The sequence below is a fragment of the Misgurnus anguillicaudatus genome, chromosome 10, assembly GCF_027580225.2.
Source record: "Misgurnus anguillicaudatus chromosome 10, ASM2758022v2, whole genome shotgun sequence".
Lineage (NCBI taxonomy): Eukaryota > Metazoa > Chordata > Actinopteri > Cypriniformes > Cobitidae > Misgurnus > Misgurnus anguillicaudatus.
This window is the reverse complement of record NC_073346.2, coordinates 14,949,584-14,975,458: the sequence shown is the minus strand read 5'-3', so window position 1 is coordinate 14,975,458 and position 25,875 is coordinate 14,949,584. Positions and strand designations below refer to the sequence as shown.

Below are 25,875 nucleotides of genomic sequence, written 5' to 3'. Positions count from 1 at the left end.
TTTTGTACTTGTCATTTTTTTCATAATGCTTTTAAAAAACTGGTGATATACCCCCAATATCACATACACGGCTTAAGGCTAGTCCCAGACTAAAATACATGTTTGAGCTGTCTCAACTGAAAATAACTTGCACTGACAGATGCTAAAATATGCCAGTGTGTCTCAAGATACACACCAGTAACATCTTTTCTAAGGCATGTTTAAAAAGATGTTGGCTTTAGCTAAGCATTGAGGGGTGTTTTCCCGGACAGGGATTAGCTTAAGCCAGGACTAGACCTAAGTTTAATTAAGAAATATAACTAGTTTAAACAAACGTGCCTTCCTAAAAACATTACTTATGTGCATTTTGAGGCAAAACAAAGGGCATTTTAAAATGTCAATGCAAGTTGTTTCAGTTTGGACAACTCTTACATTTATTTTAGTCTAAAAACCACCTCTGAGTGTTTGCCATGAATATAACCTTTTTTTAAGGCCCAATACATATGTCCTAGATTACAAAGTGACCTGTCCCAGAAATTCAGGCAGAATTTTTTCCCCCCTAAAAACACTTAATAGGTGTGGCATGTCTCCTCTGTGTATCTACATTATTTCTGGTGTGGTTAGAAAACACCTTAAGGATTTCAGAAAGTCTAATGTTGATCTGTTGTTAGATAATTCGCTCAAAATGACAAAAAAATCCCAGACCACACGAATTCACCAATGTACCTAATACTGTACAAAGCAAAGGAACACCGATGCTATATTCAGATCTTCTGTCCAGGGCAGATAAAACTGTAATGTACAGTATGTTATGTCAACAGGTATGACGTATGTGCTGGTGGAGCCTCGTTGCGCTGTTGTTGTGCCCTCTCTCTCTCTCTCTCTCTCTCTCTCTCTCTCTCTTTCTCTCTCTCTTTCGAGATCCAGCTGCTGCTGCTGCCGCTGTCTGCCTGCTGACGGTGGGAGCGCGCGTGCGTGCGTGCAATCTGCTTTCCGCTCGCGGCGAGCAACAACTTCAATGTAGCGAAGACCATGACAGGCATCGCCGCCGCCTCCTTCTTCTCCAACATCTGTCAATTCGGGGGCTGCGGACTGCACTTCGAGTCGCTGGCCGAGCTCATCGTGCACATCGAAGATAACCACATCGGTAAGTGAGCTCGCGAATACGCAATCCGTGCAGCCGCAGCTCGCGCAATGGCCGGCGGCGCGCGCTCACACTCACTTCCTGCGTCGCTGTTGCTAGGTGTGGTGAAGCGATGAGACCGATCGCTCCGTTTTGATCGATTTTGCGACGCTTTGACGACAGCACAATGTGCAAATTGATTTGGGTTTTTAGTTTTGTTTTGCCCTCTTAACGTAGCAGGTTATGTGAACGTGTAAACGCGCGAGCGGGTATCGCGGTTGTTATTTTTGCGCGAGGCCCGAAGGCTGCTGCTGCGCTTGTGGAGGTGTGTGTACATATCAAGCGCACTTCATAAACACCATAAGCATGCTTCAGCTCCCAAAGAAGTTAACCAAATGCGTGTTAACTAATGCATAATGCGTAAGAAATAGCTAAATATAACGGATACCTGAAGGTGCGCATGTATGAGAGTTATTCTTGCGTTATAAGTTGATTATAACGTGTCAATGGCAAGCATATACACATGCATTAATATTATAAGCCACCTTATGCACACAAAAGTCAGAGCAGTTACATTTTCAGCATCAGGTGACAGTGAAAGTACGTGCTTGTGGGGGTGTATTTTTATGCATTCATGGTTCTCTTGTTCCAAAGGCTATAATATCACTCTGATGTTTTCTCAGGTGCCTGACACAGGTTTAACCAATAAACCCTGCCATTGTGTCCTCCAGAGTATTATAAAGCAACTGTGGCATATCAGTTTCTCAATGCATGAGATGTTGGACAGATATGGCATTTTTGTTAAGCTCTCATCTCCTGGACTGGCCTGTTTTCAAAGCAGTAATTCACCTAAATATGAAAAAGCGCTGATCATTTACTCACTCTCCTGTCTTCCAAGATGCAAATGACTTCCTTTCTTCAGTTGTACACAAATAATTTGTGTGTTTTGTGACATAACACACACACATCACTGCACACATTTGAACCCACAACCCCACTGAAAAATTCAGCTAAGACCAGCATAAGCTGGTTTTAGCTGGTCTCCCAGCTTGGTTTTGCTGGTGTAGCAAGCTGGTTTAGCTGTGTTTTTGTCACTTTTTAACCTGGTCTAGCTGGACTGTCCAGACTGGAAGACCAGCCGACCCACCAGCTTTGCCAGGCTGGGAAGACCAGCTTAAAAAATCTACTGCCACCTTAAACCAGCTAAAACCAGCTACCAGGTTATGCAGTAGGATTTTTCAGTAGGGTTGCCATGGATACTGAAGAAAGAAAGTCATATTCTTCTGGAATGGGATGAGTAAATTGTTGATGAGAAACGTTTGTTTTTAGATAAACTTCCTCTCGGTGCGTGTTTGGACTGCATAACAAGTCATAGGGTCACCCTGGTGTCTACAGGGACATAAAAACGAGAGCGAATATCTGAAATATACGTTTATTTTTCTCATTATAACAGCTAAGTAACAGCTTTTCATTGCTTTGTTGTGCTGCTATTGTGGTTATCACTTATAATTTGCATTATGCTATACCTTAGGTTATATGCTTCATGGATGTGTTTTTTGCAAAGGTTTTCTCAGTGCCACATCATACGGGTATTAATACGCAACCCTGTACCTGTTTGTCACGATCAAACTCCTCTCAGTAAGTCATGCTATCAGTTTCATAATGATGGCCTAGTCTGTAGTACTGATTGATATCTCCATCAAGTGGACTGGAGTCTTTGTTATTGTAATTTAATACCGTGGCTACCTGTCCATTCCAATAGACTCTGGCAAGAGCCTGCATGGAGATTTGTAAGGAGAAATGCTGCTTCTACAGATAACCCCCCCCCCCAACCCCGTTGACTGACATTCCTGATACGCTCAGCTGGTTTATGAGGGTTAGATCAGTGAGTAACTGTCTGGAGTTAAATCCTTAGTCATCTGCTTTACACACTTCTGCAGTCGAACAAAGATTTGCAGACAGTCGATATGCATCATTTTTCTAAGGATTGCATATGGAACCTAAGTATAAGTGAATGTTATTTTTACTTTAATCTGATCTAGGCCTTCCTGTAATTTGACTGCTTAAAGGTGCAGTGTGTAATTTGTAGAAGGATCTCTTGACAGAAATGCAAAATAATATACAAAACTATATTATCAGGGGTGTATAAAGACCTTTTTATATTGAACCGTTATGTTTTTATTACCTTAGAATGAGACGTTTTTATCTATATACACCAAGGATCCCCTTATGTGGAAGTCGCCATTTTGTGCCACCATGTTTCTACCGAAGCCCTTAACGGACCAAATATTTTTACTAAGTTGTCTCCGACGATAACATGTTTTTCTGGTGGCGGCTACCGTAGCTTTTCTATGTGTTTCAAAAGCGAGGGGTGAGCAGTGGACTGAGCCGTTGGTTGCAATTCACAACCTCACCACTAGATGCTGCTAAAATTTACACACTGCACCTTTAAAGCACCGAATGCAGATGCTTAAAGTAGAGAATTAACATAAAAAGTATGTCAGATTGCATAGATTACACAGAAGATACAGAAAGGGAACATTTGCATGACATTGCATATGTACTGTATCTTCGATGAAAATTCATCTGATACGACTCATCTGACAGATATGCTGATAGTAAGCAGCCGCAGTGTTGCTTGACCAAGTGCAATAGACAGTGAAACTGCACAGGTAAGGGTCAATGTATACACAGCAGGTTGTTATAAGTCCTGACAGTGTGATCATGACCTGACGCGAAGCAGAGGGTCTTGTATCATACTGAAGTGGCTTATTTCGCAATAACAACCGGCTGCCTGTACATTATCCTGCTTATTACACAGCTATTTAAGTTTTAAGTAAGGTAAGGAACATTAAATATTGATTTGAAATATTTTATTTGATCATTTTTAAGAAATGCAGAACTTCCACAATGAAAACCTGTTTGTTTTCGGTTTTAAGATAAGACAAGACATTCAAATATAACAAACACTATTTGATTTATTTATTTGTAAATATGTCATATATGTTATTAAAAGACATAGTCATATTTAATTTTTGTGTAATATTAAAGGTAGGGTATCTAATTTTGAAAAATGCTAACGGTAGGCGACTAACAATGAAATCACGATCCCACCCTCCATTCAAATCGCCATCCAAAGTCACGCCTCTTTCAAAACACATGAAGACGCACAGATCAGACGGTCACATCTCATGTCTCATTCATAAAGTACAAAGTGAATAACATTCCGAAAATAACCAACATAAACAACTGGTTTACGCCAGAATTAGTTAAAGCACACGTTCGGTTGTGTAGACGTAGTAACTATATCGTTACGCTAATCCGTAAACGAACACAAATTTCACAAACATATCGCGTACCTACCTTACCAAAATAAACAGTGCAACGACTCTTTCAGACCCTTTGCCTCCTGCAGCTGTTTGCATCTCGTGGTAAAGCCGTAAAGTTACCGATGTTCATTTAGTTTTTTGCTCTTTGCTGATCCAGGCAGTTTTTGCTGTTGTTATTTTAAAAGATGTCTTTCGTTTTGTGGCTCATGTGCAGGTTGTCAATTCAGCAGAAAAGTTTGCCATTGTCCCTCTGTTTACAGACGGGAGGTGAGTGCACGTGAACGGGCCGATGACGTATGCTGTCTGCATGAACAAGTTGCGCAAAGGCATTCAAATTACGCTTACGGATGAGGGACAAAAAAGGCAACGTCCGTTCGGACCGAGATCTATGATTGATTAAAACATTTTTGGTCCTACGCCTTTCACAGATGACATAAACTACAAATACATTTAAACAACTTAACATAGTGATTGCTATCAGGATGTGAGGAGACTTTTAACCAGCAGCAAATATGATACCCTGCCTTTAAACTATACCTGTTAAAATGCTTTGCTGCATCTGGGTTATCGTGTGTTGTTTAAGTTTTTTAGTTTTTATCCGGAAATAACAAACCCGCAAATATCGCGACTGGACCGGCCAATCAGAATCAAGTATTCCAATAAGCCATTTAATAATTACTTCTAAACAACAAATTTTATTTTATTAGCTGTGTTTAGTAAAGTTGAGTTTGTGCATAGCAGATTTAATATCATGTTTAGTCAATCCACTCAGATTGCTTAATTGGTAGATCATTGCATCATCAGCAGCAAAAAGGTCATATGTTTGATTCTCAGGGAACTGAAATGTAAGTTGCTTTGGATAAAAGTATCCAAATGTATGCAGAATGAAAAGTATACATTTCTAGAACCCTCTGTATATTGCTAAGAGTTTTAGGACAGGCTTAATTTAATATGGGCCTAGTTGCCACAATGGCAACACACATCAGCCGCAACAAAATCACACGACTTATTTAAAAGCACACAGGGGACTTGTATACCTGAAAACTGATAACCTCCGTCCTGCCTTTGTTCGGTTTATTTTCATTGCGGGATTTACGTGCCGAGTTAAACTAACAACAGGCCAATCAAGTTTACATACAAACTAAAAGTGTCAACACACAAGCGGTGCCCGTCTGCCTCGAATTGGACGTGATGGAGTTTGATCAACTCCAGGCAGCTGACCCAAGCTGAGGTTGTTTTAATACTGATTACATGTCTCACATGTGTCCGGGGTGTTAGCTAAAACATAACGCGGCTAAAGTGACTTATTGGCCAGTAATGAGGCAATTAGTGTCTCATGAAGCCCTCCCTCACCCGCAGCCCTGTTCCTGGTGAGGTGTGAAATCTGGCGTGGGCCCACGTTGGCTTGGAGGAAACCTAATTACAAAGTGGGATGCTGGATTTTGGCCTCTCTTCCTCCTCATCTGTGGACCTGGTGCTAAAACCGATCTTTGCTTTAATTAACAAGGCTCGGTTAAACAAGGCTTGCATTCTAGGGGGTGAGGTAGGTTCATTGACAAGTGCTGTTGGGGTGTGTGACCAAAAGAGGGCGATGGCACACTGTCATGGGAAGAGGCTGGGCGGCTAAACCGATAAGCCTCATTGAGTACGACAAATGAGCTTGTGAAGTTTTAAGGTTGTAATATTTTATCACTTTGAGAGTAAATTTTAGTTTATGGTTATGGCATTGTTTTGATTGAGGAGCGGAGTAAATAGGAAAAGACGCAGGGGTGTGCCTAAATCTTTCACTGTTTGGCTCATGTGACTAGTGTAAGGAAGTTAAAAAAAAGATCCAATCGGGACTCTTGATGGAAGTGACAATTTATGCAATTCTTTTTCAACGTCCAGCTCTTAAAAATGCTTACATTTAAAACTGGCACACTGCAGCCTCCAAGGGTTTCACATTAAATGTGTTAATACGACTTTGAGATGATTTAGAGAGTTGAATGGGTAACACTGCTCAGAAACATTCGACTAGGTGTATTTAGCTAGCCTAAATCCTCCTGGTGATCAGAGACTGCCATAAAAGAAGTCATTTTTGATGTTTAGTTCAAAAGTATCCGCGTAGGGCTATAATGAAAAGTGTCGTCCTTTGTGAGACCACTTGCTTTTAAAGGCTTTAGCTTCGGTGTGTTGGACAGACGTCTCTGCTCTCAAGATGTCAGCTCTGCGGGGGTGATGTCCAGACCTCTGAACAATGTGCGTCTCTGAGCTTTACTGCGCAGGGCGCACGCTGAGGCTGCAAAAAAAAAGAAAAACAACAAAAAAATCTCAGCGGAAATAATAAATTTGAGCAGCAGTGACTGCTGCCCCCAGAGCTGCACCTGGTGGACCTAATTACTTCAAACCAACACCCCCTGTTCACCCACCCGCCCCGTTGCGCTCCACCCGAACCCGGCACAGGCCAGCTAATGACAGGAAGAACTGATATTACCTGGATTAACGTGGCAGGGGGTCGCTGCTGATTTAGGACGTGTGTGTCTGTGTGTTTCGGAATCGGATGCATGCATGCATTCATTGTGGTCTTTACAGGTATATGACCACCCAGTCATGCAGTTAACTCGTTTTTGTAGACATAATGCAGAAAGATATGCAGTAACTATTCATACAGCACGGTTTTGAAGTGTAACATGTCCAGAATGATGACGAGAATCTAAAAAGGGTGTAAAGAAAGGGTGCATGTGTTGCTGACTAGATCACCAGCTGGCTTGAGGAATGCAGTCAATGCAAGACTTTACCTAAGCTCATAATACAAACACACATGAACACACCGGACGGGCAAGAGCTGGGCTAAATGGTGTGTGAACTTCAGCTTTTTCAACTTTGAGACGTGCCAAAGATTAAAATCAAACTTTGATGCTCCGAATCCTATCATGAAACTTTATTTAAACTGTACTCAAGTATTAAGTCCTACTTCTGTCTTAAGAAAGACCACCATGGTAGACCACCTGTTTGTGTACTTGTGGACCACCTCTCTTCTGTAATGGGGTCCTGGTAGGCAGCCGCCCCGAGGCCCCTCAGTGACTTTAGGCCCCTAATGGAACCTGGGCAGGGCCCCGGGATACTTGCGTTTGATTTACGGACTGCGTGTATGGATTGATTCATGTGTGCGCTCTTCCCTTTTGAGGCTTTTCCCATTCGTTGGTCATATGCAAGCACACAAACCCCCCTTTTTTGGCACGGGAACAGTGCAATGCCTAAAGTGATTTGTGTGTGTGTGTTTGGGAGAAAGGTGTGGGGTCTTTCTCACAGTAGTTAAATCAATGCTAATGAAACACTTGAGCTGAGGCACAGACTGAGCTGGAAGCTTTAACCGCGCACCTACCTACCGTACCTCCAAAAGAACACCAGCTTTCAAGTTAAACGCCAACCCTATAGTGGGTGTATAGGCTAGTGCCCTATATATACATGTGAGGCATGTGGGTGTTGCTATGGTGACAACCCGGTTTGCAGGCCTACTTAATGAAGAGGTGGCAGAGCGATGCCACGCTGGCCGGAAGCGCACTCTCACATGCACGTGTTTCAGAAACATGTTTCAGGTTAAACCGAAATGTGGGCAGAAATGTGTTTACTCACAGCAAAGGCATTAAAAGAGGCATTGAGATGCGTCACAGGGGTGCACAGGGAAGGCTCATTAGATGTAACTGTGTTTTGGCAATGCTTGTGTTAACAGCGTTGAAGAATGCCCTAAGAGGCCGGCATCTGAAAACTATTACCCTGGCAGAGCCGCTGGTATGCGGGCACAGCCGACCACAATAGGGACGTTTGGTTGCCGAATGTTGCGTGCTTACAATTTTTTTGTCCAGTTTGGGTTTGGATAGGACAGGAAGCATGTAATTGGCCATATGCAATGTAACATATTTGAAAAAGGAAAATAATTCAATATTCATCATCTCGACACAAGATGGCAGCCTTGTCCACATGGTGCATCAGTGCTTCCTGAGAACATTAACCAAAGACATCCAGGAGCAGTTTTGACAGAACAGCCAGGCACATATTTTCACTTTGAAGTTTTGAACTCTTCAATGTGCACAACTAATGCCCAATCCTATATTTTTGCATTGGGGCATTTGGAGGGTGGTCTGGGTGGCCCTGGACTGGAGTGCACTAGACATCTGGGAGAAATGGTGTGGTGTGACACTAACCAAATGGCTTACGTTTTACCAAACAGCTATACTTGCAGTCTCTCTCCCAAACTCAAAGTGCTGATTTATTTTTCCTTAGAGCTAAATGAAAAAACTGGATTAATGGAGGTAATTGCCATCTGCAAGCGATTGTGGACGAGTTGTGTGGCAGAATCTTGTATTGAGTTTGAAAGTCAATGACTTTAACAATAAAGTAAGTAATAGCTTCACTATGGCATCGACACGTGATCTACAAACTCACTGACTCTGATGGCCCACAATGACTTTGGGATGACACATATAGATTAACAACATTACTGCCACACACTCAGAGAAATTATTGTCATTTGATATGTGCATTATTTTGAATGATTCAATTGCATCAAGGTCATGAGTTCGATTCTCAGGGAGCAAAAATACTGATCAATTGTTGAGCTTGAATACAATGTAAGTCAATGAATGCAAATGTAATGAAATGTAAAAACACATGAAAGCCTCAAAATGTTCAAAAATGTTGTTTTTGTGATGTGCTTGTTCTTATTCTTAATGACTTGGTTGTTTCCCTGCTTTGTTTAGACACAGATCCTCGCGTGTTGGAGAAACAGGAACTTCAGCAGCCCACGTATGTCGCCCTTAGCTACATTAACAGGTACATGGCTATTTAGATTCTCAGTCTACCTCATTAAAACTTCATATTTTGTCTCAAACACATGCTTCCAATCTCCACATCATAAATTGTCTAGTTAAGATCTTTAACATTCATTGACACAGCAATTCTCATTCATAGTAAGGCTTATATATAAGTGTTTGATATGTAGTTGTGCATACCAATGTAATTTATTTTGCGTTGAGTGCATTAAGCCCTTAAGCTGTGTTGCAAACCTAAATAACAGAGAAAATGAGTTTAGTTAAATTGTTAAAGGACAAGTTCGGTATTTTACTTAAAGCTATGTTTTAGATTGTTTGTGGAAATAGAAAGGTTCTGACTGAAATTTGGACATATGATGCTGGCCCGGGTGTTTGTTGTATCACCTCCCACCTCTACAATGGCTGTATAGGTGCACAGGAACAATCCTTTCTAAAATGCATTAAACTTTCATTTACAAAGACGTGAAACTCACCGAGTGGTCAGGGGTGTTCACTGATATGCTCACACAAAAATCGCTGCAAAATAAGCATTCCAACAGGTTTTATCGTAGTTTTTGTCCAACTCCATTGACTTGTATTAGATGTGCTGTGAGGTACGGTATTACTCCGCGCCGGGAACGTTGTTTGTATTGTTGCAATTGGCAAAGGTGGATTATCGCCACCAACTGGGCTGGAGTGTTTATTATTCAAGCTCTCAGCGGAAGAATGCACGGGTGTGATACGCTTGGAAAAATAGGTCCACAAGTTTACAACGAATGCTAAAACACCTGTTGGAAAGCATCTTTTGCAGCGATTTTTGTGTGAACATTTCAGTGAACACCCCTGACCACTCGGTGAGTTTCACGTCTTTGTAAACGAAAGTTTAATGCATTTTAGGAAGGATTGTTCCTGTGCACCTATACAGCCATTATAGAGGTGGGAGGTGAAACAATACACACCCCAAAATTCTCGGGGCAGCCGCATATGTCAAAATTTCAGTCAAAACCGTTCTATCTGAAAACAGGGCTTTAAGTGTAAAATACCCAACTTGTCCTTTAATGCCTTCTATACTTTCTAGTCGGTATTCTTGTGTGGTCAAGTCTCCTTTACTTCCTCTAAAGCTGTAATGAACTTCAAACCATCACCCAAGCCTTCATATACTGTACACTCGCCATAATTTCACTCGACTTTGTTGAATGTGGTTTGTGTAGCTATATTACATACAGAAGGCAGCATTAAACAGCCTTAATGGGCTGAATAGTAGTGGAAATTCTTAGATAATGAAGAGGAGACCCTTTTGTGTCCATGTCTTGCTCTGTCTGCTTTATGTGGCTTTTCTGAGCAGCTTTAATAAGTCTGTGCAAACTTTTATGTTTTATTACATACATTTACAGACCGTTTTATATTGCAATGAAAAAACTTGGACTTAGGGAGGTGTTTTGTCATCATGGTATAGGCCACACTGTATTGGCTGTACCAAAACACACATTATACTACAAGCTTCTTTACCTCACTGGCTGTCAAATTTCTAGGCTGACAACACTTCATTTATATTGCAGGAAACAGTAATAGTTCTTGAGTACTTGGAAGTGGCAGCAATAATAAATCATAAAGCATAATAACTTTTCAAACCACAAAACATTTATTTCAACAACTTAAACATAATTTCTTTGCATTTTTTTTACATTTCTGATTTTGTAAAATAAACATTTGCTTTAAATGTTTGTGATTGGTCCCATGTTAGGCGGGACTTTGGAGTTGAACAGTGTTCACAGTGGGGTATGTAACATCACTCACCACTTCACCTGGAGAGGATTATAGGGTGGACAAACAGGGAAATATAACCAAACAGTTCAGCTCATAGTAACTTATGGAAAGATGTTACAGTGACACAAGTTATTCTTTTGATGCATCAACAAACATTTATAAGTAGTTAAAATGAGCAAACTGCACATTCGTACACAGTAATAAATAAATGAGAAGAAAGCAAAATAACAATGCTGTTAATAATTATTATGAAATGTTTTTTTATTTTGCATGTAGTCAAATTTGGAATATATGGTCTCATATATTGGTTAAAGCACGAGGCTTTAATTAGACCTGATGAATTGAGTCAGGCAATAAATGTGCAAATGTGCTTCATTTTGTTGCCACAAGTTTTTTTCAGTAGCAGCCATGTTTTCCTGGAGCGTCTGGTTTCATTGCATTACTTTAAAATGTTGATCGTTTCCAGTTGGTTAAGGCAGACAGATTCATACGGTCTCCCAATTGAACCTAGGAAAATCACTTTTGGAAAAACACAGTGGGAGTTTGTGAAAACTGTTCGAATTATAGAAAATCTAAAACATTGTTGAAATCTATAATATAAAATTATATAAGTCATTTTTAAATTTGTTTGTTTCTAAATATGCACAGTTCTAAACTATTTAACAGTTTTTGTTGTTAATTTAAAAGGATTTTAAAATGTCCTTTATTTGATCACAAACTGGTTAAAGGAATATTCCATTTTCTTAAAAGAAAAATCCAGATAATTTTCCACCATGTCATCCAAAATGTTGATGTCTTTCTTTGTTCAGTTGAGAAGAAGTTATTTTTTTGAGGAAAACATTGCAGGATTTTTCTTATTTTAATGGACTTTAATAGAATAGACACCAACAATTAATACTTAACTTAACACGTTTTTTTCAACGGAGTTTCAAAGGACTCTAAAAGATCCCAAACGAGGCATAAGGGTCTTAATCTAGCAAAACGATTGTCATTTTTGACAAGAAAAATAAAAATTATGCTATTTTAAACCACAACATTTCGTCTAGGTCCGGTCCAGCGCGACCTAACGTAAATACGTAGTGACGTAGGGAGGTCACGTGTTACATATATAAAACGCAAATTTGCAGACCATTTTAAACAATAAACTGCCACAAAGACATTAATTAGTATCAGTTGACATACAACAACGTCGGAACGGTCCTCTTTCAACACACTTGTAAACACTGGGGCGGAGTTTCGCGTTTGTCCTCTGACCTCTTGATGTCATGACATATTGCGTGTGGTCACCTGGCGCATCACAACCGGATCTAGACGAGAAGTTGTGCTTTAAAAGTGTATATTTGTTATTTTTCTTGTCAAAAATGACAATCGTTTTGCTAGATAAGACCCTTATGCCTCGTTTGGGATTGTTTATAGTCCTTTGAAACTCCGTTGAAAAAAACTTTTACTTGTTGAGTTAAGTGTTAATTGTTGGTGTCTATTAAAGTCCATTAAAATGAGAAAAATCCTGCAATGTTTTCCTCAAAAAACATAATTTCTTCTCGACTGAACAAAGAAAGACATCAACATTTTGGATGACATGGTGGAGTAAATTATCTGGATTTTTCTTTTAAGAAAATGGAATATTCCTTTAAATCATAGAAGTTTATTGGTCAAGAGGTGTGTGAATCCTGCAGCATGCATCCTGTCTCTTATAGGCTTAAGGTATTTGGGCAATTTCATGCAAATATCAACTTTATCATATAAAGTAAAGTTTTTAATCATACTGAAATTTTAAATAATTGGTGGATTAAATACACCAGCAAAATCTCTGTTAAAGTTTTTAAAGGTACCGTAGAATGGAAAAATGTATTTAGATGAATAATTACAGCTCTGTACACGGTAATGACATAAACACGATTGTTTTCTCCTTTGTATGTTAACATTGTGCATGCAAAAGACTGATAGAAAACAGGCCAATCTCAGCATAACACCCAGTGTTGGGAAAGTTCACTTTCTACATGAACTAGTTCAAAGTTCAGTTCAGAAATTTGAAAATGAACTAGTTCAGTTCATAGTTTATATTTCAAAATTTTGAACTATAGTTCACAGTTCCGAAAAGCAACTAATTTATAGTTCTTTTTTCTCATATTTAAAAATGATTCCCGTTATAGCCCATATAGAACAATAGACAGCAATTATTTTATCAGTTTTAACACTGAAGCTAAATGCGTCAGATTACATCTTCATATCCAACTTTAAATCCTTATCCAACCAGGGTTTACATTAGCATTTACTGTCTTTTAATTTTTGTATTTGCTTGCACACACCTTGAAAAGCTAGCCGAATGCTTCAAGGGGGTCGCACACCACGAGAAGCGCTGCGCGGACTCGTGTGTCGAACAACTTGCAGGTATCGCACACCGCACGTGCAGGTTAAATAGTGTGAGCTTAGTCGTAGTCTATTTCCAGAATATGCATTAGCAGCTTATGTTAATCGTTAAAGATTAGGGACAAATATATGATGTTATTTAATGTTAAACTATGTGTGTGGCGCGGCAGGGATCAGCGCCCAGAGTCAGTGGCTGTGTCGCAATTCAAAGGCTGCGACCTTCTAAGAACGTATTTTAAGACCGATTGCATCACAGCAGCGCGACTTGAGGCTGGTAAGGACGTCCCAATTCAAAGGATGATTAGAATGAAGCCTCAAAATGCATCCTCATTTCTCCGCGGTGTTAAGGATAGAACGAATGGACCCTTAACAGCCGAGGATATCCCAAGATTCATTGCGCGCCTGCTACGGCTGCATAGAACGGCTGGATATTCAAAAATAAACAATTAAAACCTTCATTAAATAAAAGTGTGTGTATTTATCAAAACTTTTTTGTCACTGTTTTAGTATTATAAGTTATATTTTGTGTTAATATTATTATTTTTATGATGCATATATTTCTAAGGTTGATTAATTTAATATACTGTTGAATAGTTGAATCTACATCAACGTGTCCTATTTTCTAAACTAAATTAATTTTTTTCTGATTTCATATTTATTTTAATAAGTCAGAAACGTTGCCGCTATGTCCTGCTGACAGGCGCGTGCAGCAGGTGACGCCAATTATGGATCGTCTGAAGGTTAGACCGTCTCATTTCAGTTCTCTTTGCGAACTTCTGAGGCTGCCACCTCGAAAGACCGAGTGCTCATCTTTAAGGTCCCATGCTTATAAGGTCGCAGCCCTTGAATTGGGACACAGCTAGTGTGTCACCTCCACGCTGCTTTTTGTTTTGATGACGCATGCAGCGATGAAACACTGGTGGTTGGTGTTGCCAGATTGGGTGATTTTCCGCTACACATTAAGGCCTGTTTACAGTGTGTTTTAGCTGGGTTTTCGCCTGGAAGACTCTATAGAGATCTGGCACCCTATTGAACGACGTTAAACTGAGAGAGCCTGGTGTTCACAAACACCAGAATGAACGAGCTCACAGTAACGTTCATCAGGCAGAAATACAGTACGTTCAGTTCATGTTCGCCCAAAATATGAACGAGTTCATGAACTTTCGTTCAGTGAACTCGTTCAGGCACAACACTGATAACACCAACTGTGACGTTACAGTCGAGATGTATGCCCCAACATTACATTAATTACAATGTTGTTACAATGCTAAAAACAAAGTAACTGCTGAGTTAGCGCTATATGCTAGCGTTTAGGCTAAAGTTGTACTATTGATTTTACAGTTACGTTTTGCAGGTCCATACTAAAAAAAAACACAAACTTACCACTCAGAAATGTCCATTAACAATCTCTAAACAACTAATTATTCCTCAAATTCTGTATCTTCGTCTGATACAGACTCAAACATAAGATCTGTTTACACACACACAGAGCTACTGAAAGGAGCTGCTCTGAGAAACAGCCAATCAGAGCAGAGCTCAACATTATTAATCATGACCCTTTCAAATAGGATAATAATAGACCATTTCATTTAAATGACAAATCCTAGGGTTGTAAATAGACATGTAAAACTGTCTCTGGATAATATTTGAACTTAATAAAGCCACAAACCTTCCATGTAGATATCAGAGAATAATTTAACAGATTATTTCAATGCATTCTTTGGGACCTTTAAAGCATTTTTATTCATTATTTAGTAAGTGCAGCTTTCAGAATTGTCACGTCCGTAACGGAAAAATACCACATCCATACCACTGTTTCTTACTCAAAAGTGTGCATACAAAATTAAATTAAAATAAATATGAAATGTTCTTTGAAGAGACGTCTCTTCTCCATTTGTTGGGTATTATTGCTTATGGTTTGTGCATTTTCATTCACAGAATTCCTATAAAGTATGTTGTCTCCCAAAAACCTTTTTTGTTACATCTATAATGCATGCATGTTTCACTCATCTAAAACAGAAAACATGAGTATAGACTGATTTAACTGATTTATAGATCCAGAATGCTATATCTGTGTTTTTTGTTTGCCATCATTTGTAAGTTGGCTCGGATCAATGAAGTTCTTTCTCTGTCTTTAGGTTCGTGACAGATGCAGCACGCCGGGATCATGAATCTCTAAAGAAGAAGGTTCAGCCAAAGCTGTCACTCTCATTGATGGGCAGCCTTTCACGCAACAGCGTGGCCACGCCCCCTCGCCACAATAGCGGGAACCTCACTCCGCCCGTCACCCCGCCCATCACGCCCTCGTCCTCATTCAGGAGCAGCACCCCTACAGGTAAACTCACCAGACACTTCCTAGTTGTCTTTGATGGATATTAATAAGAATTTTGGCACTTTGATTCTCATTAATACAGATGACTCATCAAACATGAAACGATTACAAGGTATCAACAACATTCCTGTGTTTAATAATAAGCAACATTTTTTCTTTTCCTTGTGCCAACAAAGCCATCGGTTTGATTCATGGGAAATACACATGCTGATAAAAATCTAAAGTGTCTGCCAAATGCATAAATGTATCTGATGTGTTGTAGCTGTTAAAATACAGTGTCATTATAAAGCAAACGCATGCAAGAGACCATAAAGCACTTGCGGAAGGAAATTCAGTGAGTATTAGTACACTACAATGATTTTTACAAGGAGACCTAGAAATGGCCGACAGCCAGGCATTGTACTGTATATACTGCTGAAGCAGTGAGCGGATTGAGACACACCCTTTCATGTGCCTATACAGGTACATATACACACAGACATCACCTTCCCAGCTTTTATATGCATTGTTTGTTTCATCAAACCGCCCATACTTGTTTTTTGTCACGTTGTAATAGACTAACAGATTTGTTTTGTTCCTCTGCTATTTCCCAAGGTCTTCTCAGGAGCAACATGTGCTCAGTTTCCCACAATGAAATGTTTTAGGCATTTTATTTGTGTGGGTTTGGAACATAAACTTGAATAGTATCATACTATTACTGTGCATTAACTCTTAGACCTTAATGTGCCTTCCAGATAGTTTCTCATAAAATGTAAACACTTTGCTTACTAGGAAAATTGTTGTAATTGGGACTGTGAGAAAGACAACTGTACAGTCGTGCATCCGCAAAAAATATGGATGTTGGTAAAGATCCGAGGTTTTTAGTTATAACTCGGCAAGAGGAACAAGTGCCCCTAAGCAATGAACTTATCTTCAACGTGCCCAATGGAGACTTGTTCCTATTGTACATTTATGCATTAAGCCAATGTGTTCATCCAATTTGAATTACGGTGCATTCAAGCTATACATTTAAGCATGTGTGTATTCCCTAGAAATTTAATCTGCAATTCCTTACCAACTGATTTACATGAACATCTTCTGCTTGATCAGTTACTTAATGATTTCTTACTACTTGCTCTCAGGTAGCGAGTATGATGAAGAAGAAGCAGAATATGAAGAGTCTGACAGCGACGAGTCGTGGACCACCGAAAGTGCCATTAGTTCAGAATCCATCCTCAGCTCCATGTGCATGAACGGAGGCGACGAGAAACCGTTTGCGTGCCCTGTGCCCGGATGCAAAAAGAGATACAAGGTAAAAAAAATGCTTACTGTATGAAAACTGCACTGTTCATTCTAGATCTGGGATGATCCTTAAAGGAAAACACCACAGTTTTTCATTACTTTACTATGTTCTTACCTCAACTTAGATGAAATAATACATACCTATCTGTGAGGATTGCAAGACAGATTAACCCAAATGAAGACTATGTCGGGGAAAACAGAAAACAGTTTATTCTTACACAAAACAAAACCCACGAGGGGGTACAAGACATGAACACATCAAACACTTAACTTGCACTAGATAGCCAGACTAAACTGGAACATGAAACACGGCAACAGAACACAATGAACCTGCACAGAACTAAAGATACACTGACATTAAATAGAAGAAAGCAAACAAGATAACGAGCGGGAACAGGTGATGGGAATAAGTGATAATTAACAATAAGCAGGAGAACGAGGGAGCGGGGACAAATGACAAGACACCGGAGGTACATGCCAAACACAAAAACAAGGCATGAACCTCCACACAAGGCCAGGGGCTGCCAGAACTCTGCCACCATGACAAAATACAAATATAACAAGACTTCAAGGCAGAGTCCTGACACCTATCTATTTTCAATGCGTGCACTTCATCGTTGTGCAGCGCGTCGTGAATTTGTTGGCATTTGGCTTGGCCCCGTTCGTTCCTTGGGATCCAGGCGGGGATGAATTTGGAAGCCACCAAACACTTCCATAGAGACAGAGCGCCGTTATGCAAATTTGAAAACCACGCCCACCGGGGGGGAAATCAATCCAACCGTCTCCATTGAGTTTGTATTGCGAGAAGCCGCCTCCTTGTCATTTCTGGCTTATAACAAAAAACTGAATAATGCCTAAAAGCTGCTGTGTGACAATATGTACAGCTAACAAGCCAAAGAACACAGAAATAAGTTTTTATAAGCTGTCGAGCCGTAAAACCCAGCCTTTAAGGAGAATAAATTGGATCGCCGACTACGTTTCCCCCTAGTGGACGCAGTTCTACTAATAGAAGTACTATGAAAAGTTGCCTGTGTCCATTTTTGTGTCTTTAGGCGCTCGTTTTTTGGGGTCGACAGCTTATAAAAACGTATTTACAGATTAAACTTAAAAACAGAATAATACCTAAAAGCTGTGACAAGGTGTACATCTAACACGCCAAAATATAAATAAATAATTTTTTATAAGCTGTCGACCCCAAAAAACGAGCGCCCAGACACAGAAATGGAAACAGGCAACCCCCCACAGCACTCCCACCAGCAAAACTGCGTCCAATAGGGGGAAACGCAATCGGCGATCCACCCCACTCTCCCCAAAGACTGGGCTTTACGGCTCGACAGCCTACAAAAACTTATTTCTGGGCTCTTCGGCCCGCCAGCTGCACATACTGTCCCAAAGCAGCTTTTAGGCATTATTCAGTTTTTTGTTATAAGCCAGAAATGACAAGGAGGCGGCCTTTTGCAATACAAAGTCAATGGAGACTGTTGGATTGCTTTCCCCCCCGGTGGGCGTGGTTTTCAGGTTGTGACGCGCTGCGCTCTGTCTCTATGCTTTCCTTATTTAAAGACTGTTACATAAAAAATCTCCACGTTTTATTTTGTGCCACCATACTTACTCGTGTAACTACTCATGTAAGAGTCCCCAAATAGGGAAAACATGGAAGTGTTTGGTTCCTTATAAATTCATCCCTGTTTGGATCCTGGGGAATGAATGGGGCCAGGCCAAATGCCAACATATTCACGATGCGCTGTACAAAGATTAAGTGCACGCATTGAAGAAATGTAGGTATGTATTAATCGTCTAAGTTGAGGCAAGAACATAGTAAAATATTGAAAAACGGTGGTGTTTTTTTCCTTTAAGACTCTTATAGCTTAGTAGGTTGCTATTTGTGATCTTGACATCTGCATTAAAAATATAGCATAGAACATAGACATCTTCTTTTGAGATTTCAATATGAACCAGAGAGTAAAATAAATGATAAACAATAGCGAAAACATCCAAAGGAAATCATCCAAATCTTTTAGTGACATTATTTTAGGTTTTGTTAAAGGTGCCATAGAATGTTAAACTGTATTTATCTAGGCATACATGAATAATAAGAGCTCTGTATATGGTAATGACATATTGTGAGCCTCAAATACGATTGTTTTCTCCTTCTGATGTAACCTCGTGCATGCAAAAGACTGCTAGAAAACAGGCAAATCTCAACATAACACAGATTGTGATGTCACAGACGTTAAATTACACACTTAATTCATTACAATGTTGTTACAGTGCTAAAAACAAAGTTGTGACTGCTGAGTTAGCGCTGTATGCTAGTTAATGCTATATGCTAGCATTTAGGCTGAAGTTCTACTATCGACTTCAGTTACGTTTTGCAGGTCCATACTGAAAAACATACGCTTACCACTCAGAAACGTCCATTGTTTAATCTCCAAACAATTGATTATTCTTCAAATTCTGTATCTTCGTCTGAAACAGGCTCAAACCTAAGGTCTGTTTACACACACCAAGCTACTAAAGGAGCTGCTCTGAGAAACAGCCAATCAGAGCAGAGCTCACCATTATTATTCATGACCCTTTCAAATAAGGTAATAGTAGGCCATTTCGTCTTAAAGGCAAATTCTAGGGTTGCAAATGGACATGTAAAACCGTCTCTGGGTCATTTTTGCACTTAATAAAGTTACATGTAAATATCAAAGAAGAATTTAACAGATTCTTTCAATGCATTCTTTGGCACCTTCAAGGTTATCATTCATTAAAAAGCATCTGTATCCATCAACAACAACAACAATCTACAGCTTTTCAAACACGATGGTACTGTATAGTCGTGAATGGGCCGGGCTGTTAGTGTAGAACTCAGAGGCCTGCATACATTGTACAGGCGAACATGCGGTCCACTACAAGGCCTGTGAGTTTTATGGGATTTTCCACTGCCATCTGGTTCTGGCGGCTGAGATGAATGATGTGCAGCATGTGAGCGCTGTATTCAATAAGAAGAGGAAATGGATGATGACAGCCAGGAGGGTGTCTTTCCATGTTCCTTCATGCTGTTAGATGTGGGTCGAATTCGGGTTTATTTGGGCTCAGACAGTGCCTGGCCTTAACCGCTGTCAGAAAACTGTGTGTTTTATATGTCACAGATTATTAAAATGCATCGTCATTGTCAAAACAACATTGTGCCTCTAAAAAAAAAGTGCTTTATGAAGTTAAAGTGTTAGTGATATTTAAAAAAATGCAACATAATGTATATGACTCTTTCTTCAGCTGAATACAAACAAATAATAATATGTTATTATTATTGATGGTTTATTGTTAATCTTTTATTGTTATAATTAATAATAATATAATTTGCTGTTTACAGTTCCAGTCTTCAAGTAGGGTGTTATTAATACAAAATGAACACAAACAAATGGTGTTATATTAAAATGCCACATGCTGTTTCTTAAGGTGGAAATTAGAAAATGGTAAATTATAGGTTAAGTTTGATTTTAATTCAGTGAGTCACATAATCGATCAAGAACCATTCAAAGGGGACATTTCACAAGCCTGTTTTAAGATGTCAAATAAATCTTTGGTTTCCCCAGAGTACGTATGTGAAGTTTTAGCTCAAAATACCATATAGATAATTTATTTATTATAACATTTTAAAATTGCCACTTTGTAGGTGTGAGCAAAAATGTGCCGATTTTGGGTGTGTCCTTTTAAATGCAAATGAGCTGATCTCTGCACTGAATGGCAGTGCTGTGGTTAGATAGTGCAGTATTATCCCCTTCTGACATCACAAAGGGAGCCAAATCTGAATGTCCAATTTTTCACGTGTTTGCAGAGAATGGTTTACCAAAACTAAGTTACTGGGTTGATCTTTTACACATTTTCTAGGTTAATAGAAGCACTGGGGACCCAATTATAGCACTTTTTCATGATATATATAATATATAAGAGTACTCTTAACCTGAATTTATGCTTTGCAATCTAAATATAATCTGTACTTGAATTTCTTTTGTGTTTCAGAATGTGAATGGTATTAAGTACCACGCCAAGAACGGCCATCGCACTCAGATTCGCGTTCGCAAGCCCTTCAAGTGCCGGTGTGGTAAAAGCTACAAAAGCTCTCAGGGGCTCAGACACCACACCATCAACTTTCATCCCCCCGTCTCTGCTGACATCATCCGTAAGATGCAGCAGTAGAGTGCCAACCAACCCATCAGCATGCACAGATACATGTAAAATACATAATACACACCCCAGTACACCTCCATATCTCTTCGCACCAGCAGCTGTGCTTGTCCAGTAACTATGATCCATCTTCTGTCCTCTCGCATCCAAAAAATGTCTAAATGACATTTGTCTCCCTAACGTATTGTAAAAACATTTGACCTTTTTATTCTACTCCTCATAAGGAGGAGACGTTCATATTTTTATACTCCTCTTCCTCAGTGAAGACCCCCTGCCATTCCCTACCTCCATGAAGAGCCTTTCGCTCAGCCTTCCATACTCAAAACACTACATTTTGTATTGCATGCTTTAATTTTTTTTGTATTATTTCCTCTGCTTATTTGTATTGTATCAAGAGTTCACAGTTTTGTATTTTGCACATTCTCTATCATTCTTTCTCCTCGTCTTATTTTTTTTAATATAAGGTGCTTATTGTTAAAGATAATCTTGTGTTGTTTTGTTGAGAAAAAAAGTTAGTTGCCCTGGAGGAGACTTTACAAACGAAACCAGCTGAATGAAGTAGCTCGAGGACTTCTTGAATCCTTCTCCTGTGAAACTTAAAACAGGAACGGCTTGAATGTTTGTAATAAAACAATATATCTACCCTGTATAAGCAACATTCCTAGCTATATATTGTGTATATAAACTTTCATAGTCAGAAATTCTATACTTTATATCCAGAGAGCAGACGAGTCCAGGCCGGATCCGCGCCGTAGTCAGCAGCTCCCATGCGGATCCGGCCCGGAGTCGTCTGCTGTCTGGGTTTTTACATTTTATTTTGTGTAATACCATCTGAATTTAAGGACTGACAATATTGATTTATTGAGGATGTGCAGTTTTTTTGATAGTGCTGTGTCCCTTTTGATGAATTTTGAGTTATAGCACCAAGTGACTCTCAGGTGACAAACCGCCAGCATTTCAGAATCATAATTTTGCCCTGATATTGTAAGAGTAAGCTGTTACACACTTCTCAGATCCTTTGTGACCGGTGAACTTAAAGAACCTAAAGCACTTTGTGACCAGTTGCCAACCCGTTTAAGAATTATGTATTGCCAACATGTCTGATGTCGCAGTCTATTCTGTGAATCAGATATGACATTTCACATTTTTGTTTGATTTTCTAGTTAAGGGAATCCATTTTTATTTGCTATACCTTCATTGGTTTGTTGTAGTGAGATTATTTTGATTGGATTGCGGTAGACCACAGCATTCCAGTACAGTATATGTGTAGCCAAATGTCTGATTCAGGCATTGTTCTGTTTCATGTGATCTTAATATGCACCCCTAACATTGATAAGCTGTAAATTGGGGAAAACCTGTGCCAAGTTGCCCTGTTCACTAGAGCTACCTTTTGTAACTCCCAACCACCCCTAAGATATTTAAGCATTGAAAAATTGACATTTGCACCAGAATGGTACTTGGGGGTGGGGAATAAATGAGAGTCACTAGATCCTCCAAAAACCACAGGCAGATCAGGGCCCACTCATGACATCACTCCATGGACTTCCTGTTGTTATGCAGTATCAGTTTAGATGAACATCGTGACAGTATTACACTGCCAATACAGAGGGAAGTATTTGATATATTGTGTACGTAATGTATTGTTAACGTCTATATGTAAGTGCTTTAAATTATATTTTCTTAAGTTTCCGGACAATAATGTTCCTACATATTATGAAGTCAAACGCCAGAAGGTTGTTTTGGATCTGGTGACATTTTCTGCAACAAAATTCAAAAAAAGAAAAAAAGCTGCTTTGTAAATGTAAACCTGGTTACATTTTAAACATTAAAATGGCCTCTGATATGTTTTAAAATATTGTTCGTGTCATGTTTATTCATTGTTTTGTGTACATTTAGGATTATTATTATTAATAATATTTTATTAAATGGATAGTTCACTTTAAATTGAAAATTCTGTCATCATTTACTCATTTTTTTCTGATGAACACAATAGAAGATATTTTGAGAAATGATGGTAAACACACAGCAGATAGTAACCATTGACTTTCATAGTAGGAATAAAAAAATATTATGAAATTTAATGGATACCATCAACTGTGTGCTTACCATCATTTATCAAAATATTTTCTTCATCATTTATTACAATACTTCCAAAATATTTTTTCCTGCTATGGAAGTCAATGGTCACTATATGCTGTGTGTTTACCACCATTTCTCAAAATATCTTTTTTTGTGTTCATCAGAAAAAAGTAATTCATACAGGTTTAAAACAACATGAGCTATCCCTTTAATGTTTATTGTTATTAATACAGGGTCCCCACATCTTAGTTCACTTCAAATTCAAGGACCTTTTAAGGACTTTTTATGTCCAATACCCTCAAATTCAAGGACTAAATGTGGGAACACATTTCAAGTGAGAGCAAGGTAACATCGTGTTACCTTTTAAGATACATTGTTAAAGATTCCTTTCGAGGGAACTCGCGCTGCTTCACTGCGTTGACACTTTGGGGACGCCTCCAGAAGTAAGTGCGTCTGAATGTGTATATCAAATTCAACCAATGGTGAGGCTTAACGACAAAGACAGGGTGACGTGGGAGCCAGGAAGTATATCGCTATCTGAAATATTGCCAAAGACGGCGTGACCGGGACGAAGGAAGTATGGCAAGGGAGACGCAGCGTCTCGTTCCCTTCTCAGGAAACAACAGTTACATACGTAACCCGAGAGGTTTTCATGTGTCAAACACAACTATGCAAAAAAGCATTTTGGTATGAATCAACATTCGCATACAGATGATAAAAACATTTAAAGCGAACAGTTTAGCACGTGTGCTTAAAAAGTCTAGAATTTTTATATTATCCTACACTACACAGGGAATAATATGGATTTTTTTCCAGAAAACTTCTGGCATAAAATAGATTCAAGCACTTTCAATGCCCTGTATCTATGTATGTAGATTTTTAAAAACTTCCCAGGGCCTTGAATCCCCCCCCCCCCAGATTCACAAACTTTCAAGGATTTCAAGGACCCGTGGGAACCCTGATTTTATTATTATTATTCACAATATTAAAATTTGCTATGTTTACAGTTCCAGTCTTCCAGTAGGATGCTATTAATAAAACATTTTAGTAAAACATTGTAACGTTTTAAATGTCAACACACGACCAGTATAAATATTGCTTCAAATTAACTTTATTGGTTTAGAGTTGCTATATAATACACAGGCACACAAGATGAGACCATATTTATTTACCTAAAGAAAACGAACAAAAAGTTTAATGTGACTCAGTGCACAGGAAACATGAGCATGCGTGTTGTACTTAAAATTAAGTGATTTAAATAGACAAAGAAAAAGACTTAACTTATTTTTGGATTATTAAGGTTTATCTTTAAAAGCTTATTCTAAAATAGATCATTTTATAAGAATCACCCTCTTATATCACCATATACAGCGGAGTATTATAGGCAAAATCTGTCTTAATCTAATGAAATAATGCTTTATTATGTCATCCTTCATGTATTCTAAACCACCCAAACTGCTAACTGTGATATTGGAGAGGTGTTTAAAGTAAACTCGAAACAAAAGTGTGGTCCTATTCACAGAAGTAATCCTTACATAACACACTGCCTATCCCCCTCTCAGTCACTTTGAATTCATTAACAGTATGCAGTCTTTGCTCGTGTCTCCATACAGAATCAGTTCTCTACAGGCGAATGCTTAAAAAGCTAATCATGCAGTTTACAGTGACTGTTAAACAGATGAGCACAAATGAGCTAAAGGTGATACGGTTTCAGCCCATCTTCTGCCGTCTCCATTAGAAGTTATTCACGTTGCTGTCGAAGTGAGTGAGGACGTGTTTCTCGAACAGCTGCTGGTCACAGTCGAGAGGGAACTGTTCGCTGCACATGGGGCAAATCTTCCAGTGGCTCTCCACGTGCTCCTCAAACTTCGACTGGTCGTAGTGAGGAGGGAAGATGACTTCGCAGAGCGGACAGCGCTTCTGCTGCTCTCCACTGTTGGGAAAGAGAGAATCACATAAAACAATGCACGAGTAAGCATAGAAAGGTGTGTGCGTGTTAAAACACTGCGTTCTGCTGGACCAACTGGTGTGTAAATGGCAGTAAACTGGCAATGTGGGTGGGCCATTAGACTAATGCACATTTTCAAACCCATGGACGACAGAAACCCACTTTTTTTGATGATTACCTGGGCTCGAAGCAGAATGGCATCTGTCCATCATTGAGGAAATCTGTGGGGTCATTGGCTGCAGGCTGGTCATCGGTTTGCTAAAGAGAGAATTTAATAGCTTAATATAAATAGTTTAACTGTTAACAGGGTTCCCACACCTTAGTTAACTTCACTTTGGGGGCACTTCCAGGGGTAAGTGTGTCTGAATGTGTATATCAAATTCAACCAATGGTGAGGCTTAACGACAAAGACAGGGTGAAGCGGAGGCCAGGAAGTATATCGCTATCTGAAGTATTGCCAAAGATGGCGTTACAGGGACGCAGGAAGTATGGCAAGCGAGACGCAGCATCTCGATCCCTTCTCAGGGAACAACAGTTACATACATAACCCGAGACGTTTTCATGTGTCAAACACAACTATGCAAAAAAGCATTTTGGTATGAATCAACATTCGCATACAGAAGATTAAGCATTGAAAGCGAACAGTTTAGCACGTGTGCTTAAAAAGTCTAGAATTTTTATGATTCTTACTAGTTTTAGTT

General features: G+C 39.3%; 2 protein-coding genes across 5 annotated transcripts in view; one reads left to right on the top strand and one right to left on the bottom strand.

The window, feature by feature from the left end:
- Window positions 1-879: 879 nt before the first annotated feature.
- On the top strand, window positions 880-23,004 carry jazf1b (JAZF zinc finger 1b). Its single transcript, XM_055210763.2, has 5 exons — window positions 880-1,126; window positions 9,171-9,243; window positions 15,497-15,693; window positions 16,812-16,981; window positions 20,983-23,004. The coding sequence occupies exons 1-5, from the start codon at window positions 1,012-1,014 to the stop codon at window positions 21,157-21,159; spliced, it is 732 nt and encodes a 243-aa protein (XP_055066738.1). The 5' UTR covers window positions 880-1,011; the 3' UTR covers window positions 21,160-23,004.
- A 1,315-nt stretch (window positions 23,005-24,319) lies between these two features.
- Window positions 24,320-25,875, bottom strand: part of tax1bp1b (Tax1 (human T-cell leukemia virus type I) binding protein 1b) — a 29,015-nt gene continuing 27,459 nt past the window's right edge. For all 4 annotated transcript variants that reach the window (XM_073871943.1, XM_073871946.1, XM_073871947.1 and 1 more), the window contains 2 exons: window positions 25,353-25,432; window positions 24,320-25,159 (listed from right to left, as the gene is read on the bottom strand). In XM_073871943.1, the coding sequence (XP_073728044.1) occupies window positions 24,961-25,159; window positions 25,353-25,432 (279 nt within the window). In that variant the 3' untranslated portion in view covers window positions 24,320-24,960. The remainder of the gene's footprint in view (window positions 25,160-25,352; window positions 25,433-25,875) is intronic.

What these genes read in the sequence shown, in the direction of transcription:
- jazf1b (XM_055210763.2), top strand. Translation starts at nt 1,012, where the DNA reads ATGACAGGCATCGCCGCCGCCTCCTTCTTCTCCAACATCTGTCAATTC. An exon ending in GCCCTTAGCTACATTAACAG is followed by an intron (nt 9,244 to 15,496) that starts GTACATGGCTAT and finishes CTCTGTCTTTAG; the next exon opens with GTTCGTGACAGATGCAGCAC. An exon ending in CAGGAGCAGCACCCCTACAG is followed by an intron (nt 15,694 to 16,811) that starts GTAAACTCACCA and finishes ACTTGCTCTCAG; the next exon opens with GTAGCGAGTATGATGAAGAA.